Source organism: Ochotona curzoniae, unplaced genomic scaffold (genome assembly GCF_017591425.1).
Source record: "Ochotona curzoniae isolate NIBS_2020 unplaced genomic scaffold, NIBS_Ocur_1.0 scaffold_4937, whole genome shotgun sequence".
NCBI lineage: Eukaryota > Metazoa > Chordata > Mammalia > Lagomorpha > Ochotonidae > Ochotona > Ochotona curzoniae.
This window is the reverse complement of record NW_024467126.1, coordinates 2,259,558-2,280,044: the sequence shown is the minus strand read 5'-3', so window position 1 is coordinate 2,280,044 and position 20,487 is coordinate 2,259,558. Positions and strand designations below refer to the sequence as shown.

At 57.1% G+C, this 20,487-nt stretch overlaps 2 protein-coding genes across 6 annotated transcripts; one reads left to right on the top strand and one right to left on the bottom strand.

The window, feature by feature from the left end:
- Positions 1–891: 891 nt before the first annotated feature.
- On the bottom strand, positions 892–8,416 carry PELI3 (pellino E3 ubiquitin protein ligase family member 3). 4 transcript variants are annotated; one of them, XM_040970993.1, is made up of 7 exons: positions 8,265–8,416; positions 7,793–7,864; positions 4,514–4,643; positions 3,659–3,760; positions 3,013–3,207; positions 2,536–2,724; positions 892–1,461 (listed from the first exon to the last, which is right to left on the bottom strand). In XM_040970993.1, the coding sequence occupies exons 1-7, from the start codon at positions 8,414–8,416 to the stop codon at positions 892–894; spliced, it is 1,410 nt and encodes a 469-aa protein (XP_040826927.1). The 4 variants fall into 4 exon arrangements, with proteins under 4 accessions (XP_040826927.1, XP_040826929.1, XP_040826931.1 ...); XM_040970995.1 differs by lacking the exon at positions 7,793–7,864; XM_040970997.1 differs by lacking the exon at positions 7,793–7,864 and having other exon boundaries at positions 4,514–4,537; positions 8,276–8,416.
- Positions 8,417–16,650: 8,234 nt separating this feature from the next.
- On the top strand, positions 16,651–19,238 carry MRPL11 (mitochondrial ribosomal protein L11). 2 transcript variants are annotated; one of them, XM_040970729.1, is made up of 5 exons: positions 16,651–16,859; positions 17,481–17,576; positions 18,057–18,150; positions 18,241–18,400; positions 18,946–19,238. In XM_040970729.1, exons 1-5 carry the CDS (start codon positions 16,815–16,817, stop codon positions 19,052–19,054), a joined length of 504 nt encoding a protein of 167 aa, XP_040826663.1. In that variant the 5' UTR covers positions 16,651–16,814; the 3' UTR covers positions 19,055–19,238. The 2 variants fall into 2 exon arrangements, with proteins under 2 accessions (XP_040826663.1, XP_040826662.1); XM_040970728.1 differs by having other exon boundaries at positions 16,656–16,937.
- The last annotated feature ends 1,249 nt before the right edge of the window (positions 19,239–20,487 follow it).

Genomic DNA, 20,487 nt, shown 5'->3' with positions numbered 1-20,487 from the left:
CCCAGTGCTGGGTGAGTGTTTGGCAAGCCACTGTTATTATCGGTAGCACAGTGCAGGGCACACACTGCACACACTGGGGTTTGGCAATGGTGGTAGCCCTTGTGTCATGGCCCGCACTAGGGACTTGCCAATCCTCCCAGCTGTCCACCAAGGAGGTGAGAAGCTTGCATCCAGCCTTTGCCCCCGTCAGCATAGCCCTTGCCTCTGCTCCAGCCCTCTTGCCTGAGTAACCCTGGGATGCCTTCTCCAAGAAGCCACCCTTGGCCTGGACTGCCACCCCCTTCCCCCAGCCTCTAATCTGATCCGGTCACACCTACACCCGCGCTGCCACTGGCTACTCTGATCCATCCTCCATATGACCAGGCAGGGAGCCAGGTCGCATCGTCTCTGTGTGCCCAGCACTCGTCTGGCACACAGGCCAATGCAAGGTGGGTGGCAGCCAATGCTGGTCCCAGCCTGCCCCCATCCCCCCATCCCTCGCTCAGGGGCTGGAATGCTGAACGCATGCGGGACACATGGTGGAGGTGGGAGGAGCGACAGAGCAGTGGAGGAAGATCCGGGTTGACGCAGGCCCAGAATGCATCCGGCCAAAGCTAAGGGTCGGGGCCTCGGCTCCTTCTCTCCCCCAGGGGCACAGTGTAGGCGGCAGGATATGGGATGCCCCTGGAAGAGCAGGGCTTCCCCCTACTAGCAGGCTGGAGCTGGCACCTGAGGTCCGTTGGGTCTGACTGCCCAGAGAGGGACACCGCCCACCCAATGCGTCCATCCATCCACCTGTCTGTGCGGCTACGAGCCAGCGGGCCAGAGTCCCACATGCACAGCCCCTCTGGGTTGCAGGAGGTGGGGAACGTGGGTGGGCAGGCGGGTGTGGCAGCGGGGACCTCTGGGAGCCTAGTCCAGTGGGCCCTGGAATATGAGGCGGACGCAGCCGTGCTCACCGGTAAGCCAAGCCCCACAGAAGGGACAGGCGGCGTGGAAAGCGTGGGTGCCGTGGGGCAGTGGTGTCTGGGCCCAATAGCGGGCAGTCTTCTCAGAACACACGTGGCCGCAGGGAGCAAAGGCATGGCTGGGCGGCCCAGGGTCCAGACAGAGGCCGGCCTCCTGGCCGAGCCACAGGGGCACATAGGGCCCCACGAGGCGGCAGAGGGGACACTCGCGTTCTTGGGGACCTTGCTCCCGCCGGCAGCCCCAACCATGGTAGCCGTGGACGTGGCCGCAGCGGACATAGACCCAGGGCTGCTGCTTGTCGGGTGCGGTGCGGCCCCGGGCCGGGCTGGGGAAGGCCAAGGTGCTCAGGCCTACGGGGCACTGGGGCCGGGCTGCGTTGGCCTCCTGCCGCTGGGCCTCTAGCTGCTTCAGCGTGGGCGCCCGCAGCAGCCCTGCTGGCGTGCGCCACAGCAGTGTGGCCCCACACAGGTCGATGAGCGAGCCGTCCTGCAGCACGTTGGACTCGTCCTCCACCTGCCAGGGCCAGCACAGGGGTCTGATCTAGGGCCCTGGGCTCTGGGTCGGCCTCCTTCCAGCCCATCCCACTGCCCTTTGCTTGGGAAGAGGACCCGGGACTGGCAGGCAGGGCTGCAGAGGGAGTGAGGCAAGTGCCTCCTGGCACGTGCTGTTCCTCACTGTTGGATCTGGACTCTGCCTCGGTTGACACTCCCCCTAGCGGCCGAAGCGGAAATGGCCCCAAGCAGGGATACTCGGTCTGAAGTCGGGTTCCCTCAATGGTTGACTCTGTGTCCCTGGGGATGGATGCGGGGCACGACTCAATCTCTCACTGTGTTAATATCCTCATCCTCGTGGCAGATCCCACTTCTCCTGGATCCCGAGTGGGCCTCATGAAGATGAAGTGATTCAGCCGATGAAAACACGGCAGTGCCTGGCACGTGGCGCCTAGCATGTGGAGTGCCTCCCCCCCACACACACACCAGCATTAAGCTCCTGTAAATCATGGAGCCAGGCTTTTAAGACGTGCCTTCCCCGCAGCACTCTCCACAGCGCTGGCATTCCAGAAAGATGGACCACACTCTGTCCTGAGGTTTCTGTGACCTCCCGGCCCCCGGGTGCCCAGAGCCAGAGAGAGTGCACATGGCCCCAGGGCTGCAGGCTAGACAAGCCCCCACCTCTCTCTGGGACTCACGCCTGCCTCTTGCCATTGGCTGTCTGATCTGCACCGACGTGGGGCTCCCACAGCTGTGTCAGAGCACTCCCCACACAGGAAGGGTAACAGAGGACTTCTTAAACCCACCCAGAAGGAGACAGACATGCAAAGGCTGGGCACGTGCCACACTCCTAAGGGGCTGTGGTTTTTGCTTTAAGCTGCTGGTAGCCTCCAAGCCGCTGGGTACCACACGGGGTACTTGTGTGGGGGTCCAATCCACATCGCAATGTGGGCCTTCGGTGAGCTGTGCAGGCCCTCTGGGACACGAGCCTGATCCTGTCTGCGGGGCAGGTGGCACATGGGCTCCCCTCCCCTGAGACACAGTCTTTGGGAGCAGCCTGGGAAGGGCGTGTGACAGGGTGGAGCAGGCCACCTACCAGCTTGCCCCGCTGCTGAGCTGAGCGGCTGTCCCGTAAGGTGTACACATTCCCGCACACCGAGATCTCCCGCCAGACACCCGGGGCCGAGTCCTCGGAGAAGCCGCCCGCTGGGTGCATCACCAGGACGCCGTTGGTGGTCAGGCCGTCCATCAGGCCGTCGGGGGTCCGCCATTTGGCCGCCCGCTCCTGGCACCACATGAGGGATCAGATCATGTGCCTGAGTGGCTGCACGCCAGGGGCACTACTCCTGCAGCCTCCAGCTAAGAGGCAGCCGCGAGAGGCTTGCCGTGGGAGGCACCTGCTGACCTCCCGCTGGGCCCCAAGGAGAGCATCTGGGACGTGGTGTGGCTCCCTGGTCCCCGCCTGGGGACTAGTCCCTCCCCCAGGGGCTCACAACGTACACCTCTCCCAGTCTGCCCCTGGGCCAACTCTCAGATGAAAGAGTAAGTCTCTCCTGCCCGGGACTCAACTCACTCCGAGAAAGATGTTGCTGGAGGCGTCAAAGCCCGCAGCATAGAGGCGGGCGGTGTAGGGCGGCCGGCGGTCGCAGAGGATCCGGCAGGCATAGCGCGAGATGGTGCTCTGGGCAGAGGGGCCCTCGGCAGCCCCTCCCCCAGGGGATGTGTCGGTGACCACAAAGTCGATCATGTTCTCTGTGGAGCGACCGATCTGCGAGGAATGGGGCTGTGAGCAGAGGATCACCCACGGGAGAGGGGACTGTCCCGGCCTCCCGTCCCAGCACCCCCGCAATGATTCAGTTACATTCCCAGAGCGCGGGTGGTGGAGGCTGTTGGTACTATTACAGGCTCCATTCTACAGAGTAGCAAACCGAGGCCCAGAGAAGCTTATGTCCAAAGTGACTGAGTTTTCAGTGACAAGGCGGGGACCTAAGCTTGGGCACTCTGAACCACCAAGCTGAAATGGCTTCCTGCAGCCGGGAAGCCTTGCACTGGGAGGCTTGGGTCAGCCTCGGACTTGGGGAGAAGAGGGGAGTCTGCATGCCTCATTTACAGAGTGGCCCCAAAGCCCTTTCCCGTTAGCCTCATGGCCTTGGTGCCCAGCTGTCCCCTGGAGCTCCTGCGGATCAGGAGGTGGAGGGCGCGGCGGGACGTGGGCTTACCTGGAACATGTCTGTGTCGCTGTCGTGGGTGTACTCCACGATGACCGACTGGCTTCGGGACAGCGTGTAGGAGATACTGTGCTGGCCGCGGTTACTCAGGGCCTGGCGAGGCGAACGAAGTCACTCCGGGCCCGGGCGGCCACTCCCTGGGAGGGGGCGGCTTCCTTTGACGCAGGAAGCAGGTGCCCTCCTCCCGTCCTGTGCAGCCACTCTGAGAACAGGGTTCCCAGCCCCATTCCACGTCAGGGGCAACTGCCCTATGTCCCCGCCTCCCCCACCAGCTGGAGGCATCAGAGGTGGCATGGTGAGCCCAAGGTTTTCCCCTGGCGTGGCTGTGTGGCGCTTGCGTCCTGCTGTCTGAGCCCATGCTGCCTTGACAATGATGCTGCTCGTTTTCTCCCAGACGCTCAGGGGAACATCTGCCAACTGTAAAACCCCGTGGGGGGCCGCAGGGGCGGGCAGCATGGTAGTGCAGCGGGTTGAGCTGCCACTCGTGGTGCTGGCGGCCCATATTAGAGTGAGGGCTTGAACGTGGCTGCTCCAGCTTCCTGTGAATACCCCTGGGAAAGCAGCTGCTGAAGGCCCAACTACCCGTGTGGGAGACCCAGAGGGAGGTTGGATCTCCTTGTTTCAACTTGGCCCAACCCTGGCGCTCGCAGCCATTGGGGGAAAATGAACCGGTGTATGCATCTTTCTCTCTTTCACCTGCTCTGCCACTCTCCCTAGCAAATAAATAAATCTTAAACAAAAGGGAGGGCAGGGGAAGGCATGAGCAGGTGAGACTGAGAAGGCCAAAGGCCCAGGCCTGGGACTGCAGGGTGGGATAGGCCCCGGGGTGCTGGGCCCCGTGCTTGCCTTGGAGACGAGTGGCGTGGAGATGTGGTGCATGATGCCTGGCTTGACCCCGTTAGCGTGTGGCCGGCGGCTCAGGGCCAGGCGACTTCGCCGGCGGCCCTTGTCCCCGCTGGCCAGACACCCGTTGTAGCTGTGGATACGGCAGATGCAGAAGAGAGAGTGGTGGGGAGAGAGAGAGAGTCAGCTTCTGATGAGGTTTGAGGAAACTGCCAACTTCTGGCAGACGCATGTTAATCAAGGAGCCCTAGAACCCCTTCCGAAGTGGAATAGTCTCCAATATCAAATTGGGGCACTGGGGGACGTGCAGAGCGGGCAATCACTCAAGTAACCAAGTGTTCCTGGGACACCAAAATCATGCCTGGACAGATGCTGGACAGGTGCTAGGAGATGGCAGGATGCTCCACAGGCCAGCCTAGTACCCTCAGTGTTAAGTGGCGGCAGGGGGAGGAGGGGCAGGCTCGACTTCTCAAGGACTCATGAGGTCCTACCTGTTACAAGGCAGAGGTGGGAGGAGGGTGGGCTGGCCTCAGTATCAACTTTCTGGGAAAGACAAAATCTATGCAGGCTGGGAAGAACTGGGAAAGGATTCGTCCATACCGAATTCTGAATCAAAGATGCAAGAAAATTGGCCCACCCTTGCCACATGTCTGGAATCCCCTGCCTTCCTTTCCAGTCCTGGTCCAGGGGGAGCGCTGCTGACAGGCAAAGGCAGGACGAATCACAGCCTTGTGCACTGCAGGAAACCGGGGCCTCTCCGACTGGTCTTCCGTCTTAGTGAGTCCCTGGCGGCACTGGACCTTGCCCCCTGGGCAGCTGGTTTTCCTCTCATGTTGACTAAAGAGAGACTCCGCTAAGTGACTTGCCTCGGGGTGGGGTGGTAAGTGGAAAGTTCAGATCTGAACATGCACCTGCCTCTAAACTTATAGGAACCCTTCCATACGGCAGGCTGAGCCCGTGCCAGGGCCCCAAGCTGGCAGGACTCGGTGAGATCCAGGGATGCTGAGCTGAGAAGTGATCTTGGTGAGAGGGCCCTGAATGCCACCATGTCCAGGCAGGGCTGGAGGAGCCACTGAAGAATGCAGGGAATGACAGGAGAAATGACTGCCGATCGGACAAGTGCCCTGGAATCACAACTTTCCAGGCCAGATTTCTGGCGCTGGTGTTGTGGCACAGCGCGTTAAGTCTCCGCCTGTGAGTCCCGGTCACTCCCATTCCAGTCCAGCTCCCTGCTGGTGCACCTGGGCGATGACTCAAGTGTGGGTCCCTGCCACCCACATGGGAGACCCAGCTGGAGTCCCAAGCTCCTGCTTTCAGCCTGGCCTAGCCCTGGAGGTTGTAGCCATTTGAAGAGGGAAGCAGCTGATGCAAGATTCTCTCGGTGTCTCTGCCTTCTCTTCATAACTTTTCAAATAAATAGATCTTAAGAATAAAATCTGGATTCCCTGGCCACCGCGTTGGAGAACGAGTCCGTGGGTGGGGAGCAAGTGTGTGTTCTGGGCATTCTCTTGGAGGCTTTGCAAAGACACATAGTTGACTGAGGACCATGTCCCCAGCATCCCTCATGGGTGGCCCAGCCTTCAGCTGCGAAGCCAGCCTTTCTTTTGGGACACAAAGCAGGCCATTGGCCACATAAGCACCCCTAAGAGGTATACCCCTTTTGCCCTGCTGTTCTCTTCCTGAGTGGTGTATGTAGCAGGAACCAAGGCCTTGTGACTAAGGCAAGTTCAGGACATAGAATGGGACTCCCAGATTTGCACGGCTTAAAACCTGGCTCTTCCACTTGTAACATGACCTGCCACATGACCTATCACGTGACCTCTGAGTTTTCAGAACCTACTTCAAAACTTCCCTTTGAGAATGAGGGGCCTGGGCCCGGCCGCGTGGCCTAGCGGCTAAAGTCCTCACCTTGAACGTGCCAGGAACCCCTATGGGCGCCGGTTCTGATCCCGGCAGCTCCACTTCCCATCCAGCTCCCTGCTTGTGGCCTGGGAGGGCAGTCGGGGATGACCCTGCACCCATGTGGGATACTCGGAAGAAGTTCCTGGCTCCTGGTTTCAGATCAGCATAGCATCGGCCATTGTGCTCACTTGGGGAGTGAATCATCGGACAGAGGATCTTCCTCTCTGTCTCTCTTCCTCTCTGTATATCTGACTTTCCAATAAATAAATAAAAATAAATCTTAAAAAAAAAAAAAAGAATGAGGGGCCTGGCATGATACCCTAGTGGCTAATGTTCTCACCTTGCACCAGTTCATATCCTGGCAGCTCCACTTCCCATCCAGCCTCCTACTTGTGGCCTGAGAAAGCAGTCAAGGACAGCCCAAAGTTTTGGGACCCTGTCCCTGTGTGGGAGACCTGGAAGAAGCTCCTGGCTTCAGATTGAAACCTGCCATTGCGGCCATTTTGGGAGTGAACCAATGGACGGAAGATCTTTCTCCCGCTGTCTCTCTTTCTCTCTGTATATGTGACTTTCCAATAAAAATAAAAGAAATATTTTTTAAAAAAATAATGACATAAAATAAAACTTTTTTTTAAAAGAAAGATTTATTTGTTTTTATTGTAAAGTCAGATAGACAGAGAGGAAGATCTTCCATCCACTGGTTCACTCCCCAAGTGATTGCAACAGCCAGAGCTGCGCCAATCCAAAGCCAGAAGCCTGGAACCTCCTCCTGGTCTTCCACGTCAGTGCAGGGTCCCAAGGCTTTGGGCCGTCCTCCACTGCTTTCCCAGGCCACAAGCAGGGAGCTTGTGGGAAGTGGGGCCGCTGGGATTAGAGCCAGTGGCCATATGGGATCCTGGCATGTTCAAGGTGAGGACTTTAGGCGCTAGGCCACCACGCTGGACCAGAATAAACCGTTTTAAAAATTCCTGACATGTCCAACCCAGGCAGCCCTTAGTGAATGAGTTGTTACTATGTTCTTCGAAAAGCTCTTGGTGTGATTATATACCGACAGCCATTACTGTGTCTTCACAATCATCATTCACATCACTCTCACCCGGCAAATAGTTGTGGGGGTTTTTTTGGGGTGGGGGGGGAGGAGGTTTGATTTTTTTCAGGACACACGGCAGAGAGACCCAAAGAAGCAATGGGGGTGGGGATCTGTGCTGCCCGGACACGAGTCAGGGCACGGATCTTGGCCAGGTGTCTAGGACTGACACATGCCACTTCCTCACTTCTGGCCTGACCCACCTGCAGCGTGAGGGTCAATGTGGCTGGATGAGCGAACACTTGACCTAGAGTAAGAAGGACCTGGGTTCCAATCCCAGTCCTGCCACTTACCAGCTGTGTGCCCTGGGGCCAGTCACTTCCCCTCTCTGAGCCTCGGTTTCCTCACCTCCTTCCTCACAGCATCTTTGTGAAGATTGAAATGAGACAATGTCCATGAAAGGGGCTCGGCACAGGCCTGCCTCCCAGCACATGGGGCACGGGCCAGCAGCGTGTCTACACCCTGTGTAGAGGCTGCTTCACTCCTTCCTGCCTGCTGACCACCCTCTGGAGTGGCCATTGTCTGTCTTGGCCAGAGGGCAGCAGGGGGGCGCAGGGCACACACCGGAATGGAGCTGAGCTGGAAAACCAAGAGTTCCAGAAAGCGCCACGGAGCCAAGGGAGCTGTCTCGGTTAAACTTATGAGGAAGCCAGGATGGCGAGGACCAATGGGGCAGTCTGTTCAGTTGGCGGGAGAGCTGAGGGCCCTTGGGTGTGGGGGTCGGGTTGCTCTGGGGTGAGTGGATGGGGGTGCAGGGAGGCTCACCCCAAGACGATGAGTTCACCGTACTTGATGGGCCCCTCGTCCGGCTGTGCACCTTCCCCGGGAGAAGAGAGGATGCAGGAGCCCTGGTTCCCCGCGTGCTGGAGGTCACAGGTCCGGGGGGACCCCACTTCGGGGTTTCCTTCCAGCACCATCCTGGGCAGAGGAGAAAATAGCTTGACAGCTTCCCGCCCCAGGATAGGGAGGGCCTCCCCTCCATCCTAGAGCCTACTCTGCTGCAGAGGGACCTGGAACTCAGGGGAGGGAAGGGGTGACCTTTCACCCTTTCTGTTGCAATGGCACCCGTTCTCTTGGGGACCTCTCCTCAACGGGCCTCCCCCCGAATTCTTCCAGGTCGCTCTGACCCACCAGGGAAGGAACAGAGGCCAGATGGAATCCAGCAGGAGTGCGAGGAGCCTCGGTGGGGACTCAGGCCGCACCAGCCTGGGATGTGCTGGGGACCCTGACGGCTCAGATGGAGCCCCGGGGTCAGGTTCTTGGACTTCACCTGCCCCAGTGACAGGTCCAGGCCTGTCCGTCTGTCTCTTTTTCAAGGACTCCTCTGTCCTTCTCCGCGTCCTCTCTCTGCCCCCAGCCTGTCTGCTTGGCCTCGGTCCCTCCATCCTTCTGTCTCAATCCCTTTCCTTCTCAGCTTCGCCCTGGAGCCAGGGGACGCCTGCCGGATGCGCGCAGGTGTCTGTCTGCGGTCCCTAGAGGCCCGAGGGGGCGGCGCTCCCCTCCCCGTCCTCCTGCACCGGCCCGGGCTGCAGAGCAGAGCCCGGCTCGGCTCCCGCAGGCGGGCAGTCTGCAAAACAAGCCCACAGCAGCGGCGCTGAGCCCTGCGCCCCGCAGGACGCCCGGCGCGTAAATACGCAGCTGGAGCCCGCGGCCCCGCACAGCCCCGCTCGCCGCCCGCGGCCCCGCCGCCCCGCGGGTCTCACCTGGCCCTGCTCGGCGCCGCTCCAGGCCCGCCTCGTCCGTGCCCGGGCCCGCGGGGCCGCGGCTGCGGGATGCGCCCGGCTGCGGGATGCGCCCGGCCGGTGGCGGCTGTCGGCGCTGCCTTGTCACCGGGACACCCGGGGCTGCGGGGAGGGGCGGGGCGTCCAGCGCCACGCCACGCCTCCCGCCTCGGGCCCCGCCCACGGCCCCGCCTCCGGGAGCCCCGCCCCTGCGGAGGCGCGGAGCCTTAATCGCCGGAGCTCCTCCCCTTTGGCGGGAGCCCCGCCTCTCGGGCTTGAAGCCACGCCCCGCCGGCTCAGGGAAGCCCCGCCCATCACCCCCATTTCGGGACACCCTGGATTCCGTCCCTGTATCTGACGAGGGGGAGTCTCTGAGGTTCACCGGGGCTCCCCGTCCCACTACCTGGCCAGGGCCCTTCCTTTGCACAGGAAGGGTCCTTTCCTCAACCTTAGACCTCGGTACTACCGGAACCCACCCCCCCGGAAGCCCAGAGGGGAGCCCCTTAACCCTGTCTATGAAGTGAGTTTCAAAGGGCGAATCCAGGAGGGCTCAACAGAGATGTCCTTGCATTCAACGTGGACGGTTGGAAGCACCTGCCAGCTGCTCCCTATCCCAGCGGCTGTTCGTGAAGCCCCCCATCTCCCAGATTCTTTGTGCCTCTTCCACCAATATCAAACTCCCCCCAGCTGAACATAGTCAAAAAGTGCTACCTGCTTTGTCCACTGTTGCCAGGCCCCAGTGAAAGCAGCAAGCTGCGACAGCTCATCCTTTGGGGACGTAGACAACTCCCTGCTGGGTGTCTTCGCTGCACGCCCTCCCTCTGTCCACGGCGATCTCGGTGGAGTACAGCTGCTGGAATTCACTGTTAGATCAGGCCCGTCATAACTGTGTGTCAAATCACCATGGGACACCCCAGGTTAGGTGGACGCTGCCCAGGGAGCCTTGGCTTTAAAACAAACCAATAACCTCTAGGAAAAGATCAAGGGGCTGGCGCTATGACTCAACAGGCTAATCTTCCGCCCTGTGGTGCCAGCATCCCATATGGGCATTGGTTCGGGTCCAGCTACTCCTACCTCCCTGCTAACGGCCTGGAAAGTAGTGGAGGATGGCCTGAGAGTTCGGACCCTTGCACCTATGTCTTTCTCTGTCTCTCTCTCTGTAAATCTGCCTTTTTTCTTTCTTTCTCCTTCTTCTTTTTTTTTTTTTTTTAAGATTTATTTATTTATTTATTTATTTTACTGGAAAGCCAGATTTACAGAGAGGAGGAGAGACGGGGAGAAAGATCTTTCACTCCCCAAGTGGCTTCAATGGCCAGAGCTGAGCTGATCTGAAACCAGGAACCAGAAGCTTCTTGCAGGTCTCCTACACGGGTACAGCGTCTGGGCCGTCCTCTACTGTTTTCCCAGACCGCAAGTAGGGAGCTGGAACAGAAGTGGAGCATCCGAGACATAAACTGGGGCACACATGGGATCCCAGCGCATGCAAGGCGAGGACTTTAGCCATTAGGCTACAATGTTGGGCCCAAGATTTATTTATTTATTTATTTATATTGCAAAGGCAGATATATATAGAGAAAGAAATATATAGAAAAAAAATCTTCCAACTACTGGTTCACTCCCTAATTGGCCACAATGGACAGAGCTGAACCGATCTGAAGTCAGGAGCCAGGAGCTTCTTCCTGGTCTCTCACACAGACACAGGGTCCCAAGGCTTTGGGCCGTCCTCTACTGCTTTCCAAGGCCGCAAACTGGAAGCTGGTTGGGAAGTGGAGCAGCTGGGATACGAACTGGTGCCATATGGGATCCTGGCACATGCAAGGTGAGGATTTAGCCACTAGGCTATTGTGTTGGTCCCTAAATCTGCCTTTTAAATAAAATTATGATAATATAATAAACCTTTAAAATAATGTGTTGAATATCTGCATCAAAAAAAAAAAAAAGAAAAGAAAAAGAAAGGAAGGAAGGAAGGAAGGAAGAAAGAAAAGGAAGGAAAGAAAAACCACGGGGACTCAGCCCAGCAGTGTAGTACTCCGTAGCATTTCCAACACTCCCCCTCATGAACAGCCAGCTTCCTAAGATCAGATCGGATCACCGATCCTCAGCCGGGAAGAAGCGCAAAGGTCAGAACTGAACACAGTATGGTTTCTAAGGACTGTGTCTGGCTTGTGCACCGTTGTCAAGTCCAGACGTTCTCCGCCAAGCCGTTGTCTGTCGGGGACCGTCTGAATGGCGGCTCTTGGCACATCACACATGGCCCCTGGCACATCACACATGCCCCTCAGCCGGTTCCTTTAGTCACTCCTGTAAGAGCAGAGCTTTTCATGAGTCATGGTTGGGAGTGCTTAGTGGCTATGGAATGGACACGTTTTGAATAAAACAGTGTAATGGAAATGATCAGTGTAGACCCCATAGGTGGGAGCTGTCCTGCGTAGTCCGGCCACAGTGCAGAATGGGTTTCTTACCAATCCGTGCTCAGAAAGGAAGAAAGCCAGTGCAGTGGCCTATGAGAGCCTCAAACGTGATGTCATACCTGCTTCATTTCCAAAGGCCCAGCACACTGTGACTGACCCGGCCAGGCTTGGAGTAGCATATGCACACTCTATGGGACACCACAGAGACGCACCTGCTTACAGAGAGGGCATTGCCAGGGATCATGGAGTAGCAGGTGCTTTGGGATGCTCTAGTATATATATATGATTTTTTTTAAATAAATAAACACAGTGAGTGAGTCCTAGGCTTTGGGCTCTGCATGCTGGCCACCTGGCCGTGGGCTCTAGAGTTTTAGGGTGTGTAATTGCTGCCTAGGGACATCCAGGGATAAGGCTAGTGTGATTGTAGGTGAGGGATGAATTCTGTGTGATTCCTAGCGATGGGGTCACAGAACTCGCTTGTAAGCATGGGGACTGAGATCTGAGGGTTTGGATGGGAGAGTCCATAAGTTCTATTTGGGCAGGATTGATTCATCAAGCCACATGGGACTCCTGAGATGGGCTGTTAGCACAGAGCATCACTGACTGCCACACACCAGTCCACACGAAAGCTATGGCTGGGGGCCTGTCTGGCAGGGCTAGGTGCCAGAACCTTACTGAGCGGTGAATGGGGAATGGGTTACACTTGGCAGGGTCAGGGCACTAGCCAACACGCAGGAGAACCAGATCTGGGGGTAGATTCTCTGGGGAAAATGTGGGCCCAACCCTGCGGAAATATAAGTCCCGCTGGATAGCTTGCGAGTTGGGGTGGTGATGGGCTGAGCTAGGTGTGACCATGGAGCCTGCCATCACTTATGGGTAAAGGAAACAACAATAGTCTGGGTAGGTCAAGGCAGCAGCACCCAAATGTGCATCCCACAACAGGATGTGGGGTAGGCCAAGCTGCAACTGGAAGGGGGTGGACTGGGCAGGGATGAGCAAACCTTAACTCACAAGGAAGAACAGAAATCAGGATGGAACACAAGCCATGCTGAGCTTGACTCTTACTCCGATTGATCTGCCTGAGCCAGGACTGCTAGGCCACAGCATCGAAGGCAAAGGCTGAGACAGCTGAGGTCATGCCAAGCTGGGTCAGAGCAACCACCAGCATGTGTGTGATCTATGGCTGGGAACAGGCCCGATTGGAGAGCTAAGAAGACACTCTAACTGGGTTGGGGTTCCTACTGGTGAGTGCAGGGCTGGAATGGGGGCTGCGTTTTAATCTGGAAATGGCTATAGTCTCCCTTGGCACGAGTGTGGACTGAGACTGGACACACCAAGCCAGGCTAGATTCCAGCACCATCTGGTGCTCTGGAAGACCAGGGTAGATGTGGGATGGACTAGGCTAGGTTTCTGCCCCTACTGAGCCATGTTTGAGCTGTATGTGGGTATGGATGAGCTGTGGCTGGGCTGAAACATCCAACAGTAAGAACCAGATTGGGTTGAAGGTCAGTCAGGAAAGGCCACTGTTGCTGCTAAGACAGGAGGTGGACTAAGTAGAGCTGGCTCAGGGACCCACCGGTATGCGCAAATTCTCGCATTGGGAGAGGTTCTGACGGAGGAGCCTGGGTAACTCCTCTGGTAGGACAGAGTCGATGCAGGTGAGTGCAAGGACCATGATAAGGAGCAGCCCAGACCAGGCCAGAGAAGGATACCCACAGCCATACATTTGGCATGGGTCGGCGGGCAGACCAGGCTGAACCACTTCACATCAACCGCTGGTGAGTCTGAGCACCAAAACAGAATGTGGGTCGGGCCAGGTTTGGTCCACATTACGGAGTGCCAAGGTGAGGTGACCTGTACCGAAGGTGACCGCAGCACCCAAACAGCACATGTGAAAACCAGGGAGGGAGGGGGCAAAGCCGGTGGTGGATATATAGGGGTGCTCCCCTGCTGGAACACCACTCCCACTGGAGAGCATGAGCTGGGATGGGGGCAGACCAGGCAGACCAGACCTGTGGGCCTCATGTGAGCTAGATTAGGGAAAAGCCAGGCTGGGCTGATTGTTCCTCCTGGTGTAAGCATAAATTAGAGTGGGTGAGGGTTGGTTGGGCTTAGCTGCAGCATCAGCTGGCAGAGGCTGGCACTGGGGGCTAATTCTGTCAAATTAAACCTGGGGATTCCTCCAATTGAACTACTGATCTAAGAACCCCAACCATGAAGAGACTATGTGAGCCAGTGGGTTCTGAAGAGTTAATCGTACTTGGAGAGGCCAGATTGGCAGCATTTCAGAACTGCTGAACTATCAAAACTGCATGAGCAGGACCCTCAGAGCGTGCCCCACATCGGGGATGGGTGGGAGGCTGGGTGGGGCTTTTCCCTTTATCTCTTCCCTTACCACAGATACAGAAAAAAAAATGATATTAATGTGGAAACAATGGTCTTGCCCATTTTCTTGTAGCCCTTGACCCTTTGTACTTTAATCAACTATGTAAAGATTACCAAAATAAAATAATTTTTAAAAAGATATTTTTTGTTTATTGCAAAGTCAGATATATAGAGAGGGGTAGAGACGGAGAGGGAGATCTTCCGCCCGATGATTCACTTTCCAAGCAGTCCCAACGGCTGGAGCAGAGTCAATCCGAAGCCAGGAGCTCTTCCAGGTCTCCCACACAGGTGCAGGCTCCCAAGGCTTCGGGTCGTCCTCGACTGCTTTCCCAGGCCACAAGCAGGGTGCTGGATGGGAAGTGGAGCAGCCGGGATTAGAAGGGAGGTGACCAGGGACAGACCTTGAAAGGTCTGGAATCTACGCTGACCACCAAGGTTACCAAGAGGTTATTCTGGGTGCCCAGACGAGAGATGGCAACATCCGGGGCTGGCACTGCACTGTAGCAGACGAAGCCACTACGTGGGACCCGGCATTGTACAACAGTGGGTCCCAACTCCTCCCTCCGCTCCAACTTAGCTCCCTGTCCCAGAGAGCGAAGCAGGACGGCCCAGGTATTTGTCCCACTCCATGTGCCCTGGGTGGAGTTCCTGGCTCCTGGCCTCAGACAGACCACCGTTACAGGCACTTGGAACATGAACTAAGATGACAACTCTCTGTCTCTCAGATACATCAGTTGGAAGTACAAGATTTTCAACTCCCCTACTCTGCTCTGTAAGGACCTGGAGCACCTGCTGACTTCAATAACGGTCAGGCAGGGCCGGGGCAGGGCAGCCTGGACCAGGTCTCTGTGCGTTCTGTAGGTGGTGATGGTCAACTTTTACAGGGTGACAACCAGACCTGAGCCCAGCACCTTCCCCTGGGTCATCCCTTCCCAGTGTCACACCTGGACCTCCCCCAAATGTCAGGCTTTCCCAGGGTTCTCTGCAGAAGTGGCTTTCCTGTAACTTGCCAAAGTCGGAATAACAGGTTCCACAAACAGCAGGTGGGACAGGCACCCACTGAGTCACTCGGGGCTCCCGGGGCAGGCTCTTCCCTGATTACCTTCGTCTAATGTCTTCCCTGAGTTCACCATTTCCTAGGAGGCAGGCACATACCTTAGCTGCATTTTACAGAAAGCAGAGGGTGGGGTGGCATGGGGTCATGAGCCTGCCCAAGGTTTCAGTGTCGGGAAAGCTGGGGTGGCAGAATGTTATAAATGTTAGATGTTAGATGCAGGGACAATCACACTTGATTCGTGGAAATCCAGCAAGAATTCCTAATGAACATTGGTGTATTTCTTGTTGTGCTGTGTGGTTTCATATGGGGACTGTAATTTTTCAGGCTGAGGTAGTACAGTGCAGCTGTGGTTAAACAGCCCAATGCTAGGGGCAGGCACCATGGCTAAGCTTCTGCCTACAGTTCTGGCTGCTCCACTTCCCATCCAGCTTGCTGCTTGTGGCCTGGGAAAGTAGCAGAGGATAATTCAAGTCCTTGGGCCCCTGTACCCACGTGGGAGACCCGGAAAAAGCTCCTGGCTCCTGGCTTCAGATCAGCTCAGTACTGGTCACTACAGCCATCTTGGGAGTCAACCAGCAGGTGAAAGCTCTCTTCTGTCCCTCCACTGCTCTCTGTAACTGCCTTTCCAATAAAAACAAACATCTCTGTTATATATATATATATATATATATATATATATATATATATAAAAAGAAGTTAAATTATGTCAGATGACAACAGCCCATTTTATTGATCACAGATGGCTGAGTCTATTAACTCCTACAGTGGCTCTATGAGAGTGATTTTTTAAAGATTATTTAATTTACTCGAAAGGCAGAGTGATACAGGGAAAGTGAGAGCCAATGAGATTTTCCACTCATCAGTTCACTCCTCAAACGGCCCCAATAGCCAGGGTTGGTGCAGACACAAAGCCAGGTGCCTGGAACTCCTTCCAGGTCTCTGGCGTAGTTGCAGTTGCCCAAGGATCTGCTGCTCTCCCAGGAGCATCTGCAGGGAGCTGGTTCAGAAAGCGGATGGGGATTTGAACCTATGCTCACCTGGGATGCTGGAATTGCAGGTGACAGCTTAACTCGTGGGGCCACCACACCAGCCAAAAGCGTTTTAACTGTGTGTGTTATAACAGCACAAGCTTACAAGGCGCCAGGCACTGTTCTCCAATCCTTTGCCAACTCAGTCCTTATGAAAATTCAGAGATGGGAGCAATCTTTTACAATTCTGCACGTAAAGCGGTGGAAACAGTATCAGTTAAGTGACTTGACCACGTTCACGGCCAGCAAGAGGAGCAACGGGGCGGTTTGTGCCCGGGACCACACTCAGCCGCGTCGCCCTAACTACAAGTTGCAGGTGCGTGTCAAACCGTAGCATCATCACGGCGTCCGGCAGGCGGCGCTCTAGCGCGCATCAAGCAGCTTCACTTACGCAAGCGCTAAAAACTACCATGCCCATAATGCAGTGCATGCTCAAGGGCCTCTCTCCTGCTTAGCTGCCCGAGGCAATGCCTGCATGTATGCTCCGGAAGGAAAGTGAGTCGGAAAGCCACTGGAAAACGCAGATGGGAGATTTCCTTTCCCTCTTTACTGGACTCTTCTTGCCTTACCGGCGGCCGCGATAGGATCGATACGGTTCAGCCTCCTCGGCCCCTCGCCTGACGGGAGGACCCTTGACCTCTGGCCCATGATGGCGGCGCCCAGAGAGTGTCACTCGCTGAAGTGAACTAAAGCTAGAAAGCCTCCCTAGCATCATGTCGAAACTGAGCCGGGCCTCTCGGGCCCTCAGAAAGCCCGAGGCTGGAGGCGTGATCCGGACCATCGTGCGGGCCGGCCAGGCCATGTCCGGGCCCCCGCTGGGCCCTATCTTAGGGCAGGTGCGGCTGGAGCCCCGCGTGGGAGGCGCTGGAGGGTGGGAGTGGGCGCGCAGGTGCAGCCGGGGGGCTCAGCTTGGGGTGTATGTGTATACCGTTCTCGCCTGGGTGTGTGTGTGTACCATGCATGCCTGGTGTGTGTGTACCCGTGCACGCCTGTGTGTGTGTGTGTACCCGTGCACACCTGCTGTGTGTGTGTGTAACCGTGCATGCCTGGGTGTGTGTGCTGGAGGGTGGGAGTGGGCGCACAGGTGGAGCCGAGGGGCTCAGCTTGGTGTGTGTTTGTGTGTGTGTATGTACCTGTGCACGCCTGGGGTGTATGTGTGTGTGTATCCGTGCACACCTGGGGGAGGTGTGTGTGCTGGAGCGTGGGAGTGGGCGCGCAGGTGGAGCCGGGGGGCCCCCTGCCCTTGTGTGTGTGTGTGTGTGTGTGTGTGAGGCGCAGGCCCTGGGGTGGTAGCAGCTCTGGGAATCCCACGAGCTGAGGACCCCCTTCTGTGCTGCCGCTCCTCCTCCCTACACCAACCCCCTGGGCTTCCTCCACAGCGAGGCGTTTCCATCAACCAGTTTTGCAAGGAGTTTAACGAGAAGACCAAGGACATCAAAGAAGGCATTCCGCTGCCCACCAAGATCTTTGTGAAGGTGCCGGGTCTCAGCCCTGAACTCCAATTGCTTTTTCATCCCACACCCCCTCTTGTTCCTCCGGCCGCCCCGGGGCAAATGTGTTCTTTTTTTCTACACTCTGTCCCAAGCCATCCTCTTCCCGTGTTTTCAGACCGATTGTTCCTTGGGGGTCCTGGGGTCTGTTAGGGGTGCCATAGGCAGTTGGGAAGTGGGACAGGACTTTAGGAGTTGCTGGGTTTAGCTTCCGCCTAGAGTGCCAGTGTTCCGTTCAGATTTGAATGAATTCCATTCAGGGTTTGAGATCCCGCTGTTCCACTTCCCATCCAAGTTGCCTGCTGGTGCACCTGGGAAAGCAGCAGAGATTGGCCTGAGTTCTTGGGGTCCCTGCACCCACAAGAAGCTCCTGGCTTTGCACCATTTGGGGACTGAACCAGCAGGTAGAAGTTACCTGGGCCTGGATGACAAGAGATATTCTCATGTCTGTATCTTCCGGTTAAGCCTGACAGGTCATTTGAAATCAAGATAGGTCAACCCACCGTCTCCTACTTCCTGAAGGCGGCAGCTGGGATTGAAAAGGGAGCCCGGCAAACAGGTGAGGGCCAGCCAGGGTGGGCACGTGGGAGTCTTCTGGGGTTGGGAAGGAAGCAGAAACACTGAAGATGGGCTGGCTTCCGCCTGGCAGGAAAGGAGGTGGCAGGCCTGGTGACTCTGAAGCACGTGTATGAGATCGCGCGGGTCAAGGCCAAGGACGACGCCTTCGCCCTGCTGGACGTGCCCCTGTCCTCAGTGGTCCGCTCCATCATCGGCTCTGCCCGATCCCTGGGCATTCGGGTGGTGAAGGAGTGAGTGTCGTGGAGTGGGTGTGGAGAGAGGGCCCCAGGGGCAGTCAGGGTCTGCTTTGGAGGCCCAGGTTAGGTGGTCAGGGTCTGCTTTGGGGGTTCTGGTTGGGCGGTCAGAGTCTGCTTTTGGGGTGTTGGTTTGAAGTCTGTGGACCAAGCAGTGTTCTGTGTTGGTGCTGTGGGTGCCAGCTGCAGCCAGGCCTGAGTGAAGACACTTGGCCCGCTCTCGGGAACCTCAGTTCAGAGGAGGAGGAGGATGCTGGCCCACAGCGCCTCTGGGTGGTCAGGGTTGGTGAAGCAGTGGAGTTAAGGACGGCCACAGGAGATTGGGGGTGTCTGGCCTGGCCTAGAGCAGGAACGGGGACGACACTGAAGCCCCTCGTTGTTGTCTTGCTGCCTGTTACCCTCCGCCCCGTGACTGTTGGTTGGGAGGCTAGGGGCTGCAGGGAGGGAGCAGTGGGGCTCTGGGACAGTGGCCTGGGCCCCCCAGAAGCTTTGGGATGTCTGCCACTCCGTTCCCCGACACCACTGGCTTTCTCTACCTACAGCCTCAGTGCCGAGGAGCTGGCGGCTTTCCAGAAGGAACGGGCTGCCTTCCTGGCTGCCCAGAAGGAGGCCGACTTGGCAGCGGCCCAGGCAGAAGCAGCCAAGAAGTAACCCAGTCTCCGCTTTCTCCTCCCGCACCCCACTTGGAAGCTGGCATCTGGGGCCAGGGGGTGCTCTGTGCCCCAGAGAGGCAGGGAGACCACACCAGCCTGACCGTTCTATTGCTGACTCATCTTTTAAAAAATGTTTTGACATGAGTGGCTGAATCAGCCAAATAAACATCTTTTGTCACCCACTCTTGGCTTTTCTCTTGGGTCCCCAGGGAAGGGTAGCAGAGCTGATGGCATCCGGCACAGAGCCCACCCCCTACAGGTGGCCTTGGGACATCAGTGGGGTCTTGGTCCTACTTTTCAGATGTGTAAACTGAGGCCCGGCCAGGCAGAGTCACATGGCCAAGGGCTTTGTTTTCCCCTCCTGTAACTGAACACCTCGTGAAGAAGACGCGTTTAAATTCCGTGTACGAATCTGGTCACTGGGTTAGCCGAACAGGACAACCCCATGGCTCACGTGGAAGAGAAGCCACCATAGGAAGTCCCAGCGTGTGACCCCATGATCATGAACCCATGCCCTCCTGTGTGACCCACCCCATGCAAGACCAGCACCGATAGGGAGCCCCTCTGACGTGGTTGCCCCCAGGAGATGGAGTATCCATCATGCTGGGGGACCAGCTGGGGTCTCTGAGACTTCATCCACAGCACCCAGGCTGTGCCCAAGTGCCTTGGCTGTTGTCCTGCCCCACGGTGGGGGCCAAGGCGGGTTATCTGTAGGAGCTGCCTGTCCCTTGGGGACTTGGAAATGCAGGTGGAGGCTGCTGCAGGCCCCTCGCCTTCCTCTGGTCAGAGGTCAGCTGGCCATGAACAGGAAGGGGGATCAGGGCGGAAGGCCTCGGGGCTCCCTGTTCACAGACGTGGAGGGTCCTTGTCCCTCCGACGAGGTACCGTGCGGCACTTGCGCACATGTCCAGAGAGGCTGGGCAGCGTGGCGTGTGCCTGTAAGGAAACAAAGCTGCAATGGCTGGAGCTGAACCAAAACACAGCAGGAACCAGAAGCTGGCCTGGCCCAGTCCAGCCATCGCAGCCATCTGGAGGGTCACCCAGCCTGTCTGTGTCTCTCTCTCTCTGCGATGCATTTCCCTCCCTCTCGCCTTCCAGCCCTCCATCGGAGGGGCAGATTTCACAGAGAGAGAGAGGAAGATCTTCATTCACTGGTACACTCCCCAAGTGGCCACAACAGCCGGAGCTGAGCTGATCCGAAACCGGGAGCTAGGAGCTTCTTCTGGGTCTCCAGTACAGGTGCAGGATCCCAAGGCTTTGACCCATCCTTGAATGTTTTCCCAGGCCACAAGCAGGGAGCTGGATAGGAAGTGGAGCAGCCCAGACACAAACTAGTGCCCATATGGGATCCTGGTACATGCAAAGTGAGGATTTAGCCACTGAGCCATTATGCTGGGCCCTAATGGATTTTTTTTTTTTAAGTATTTATTT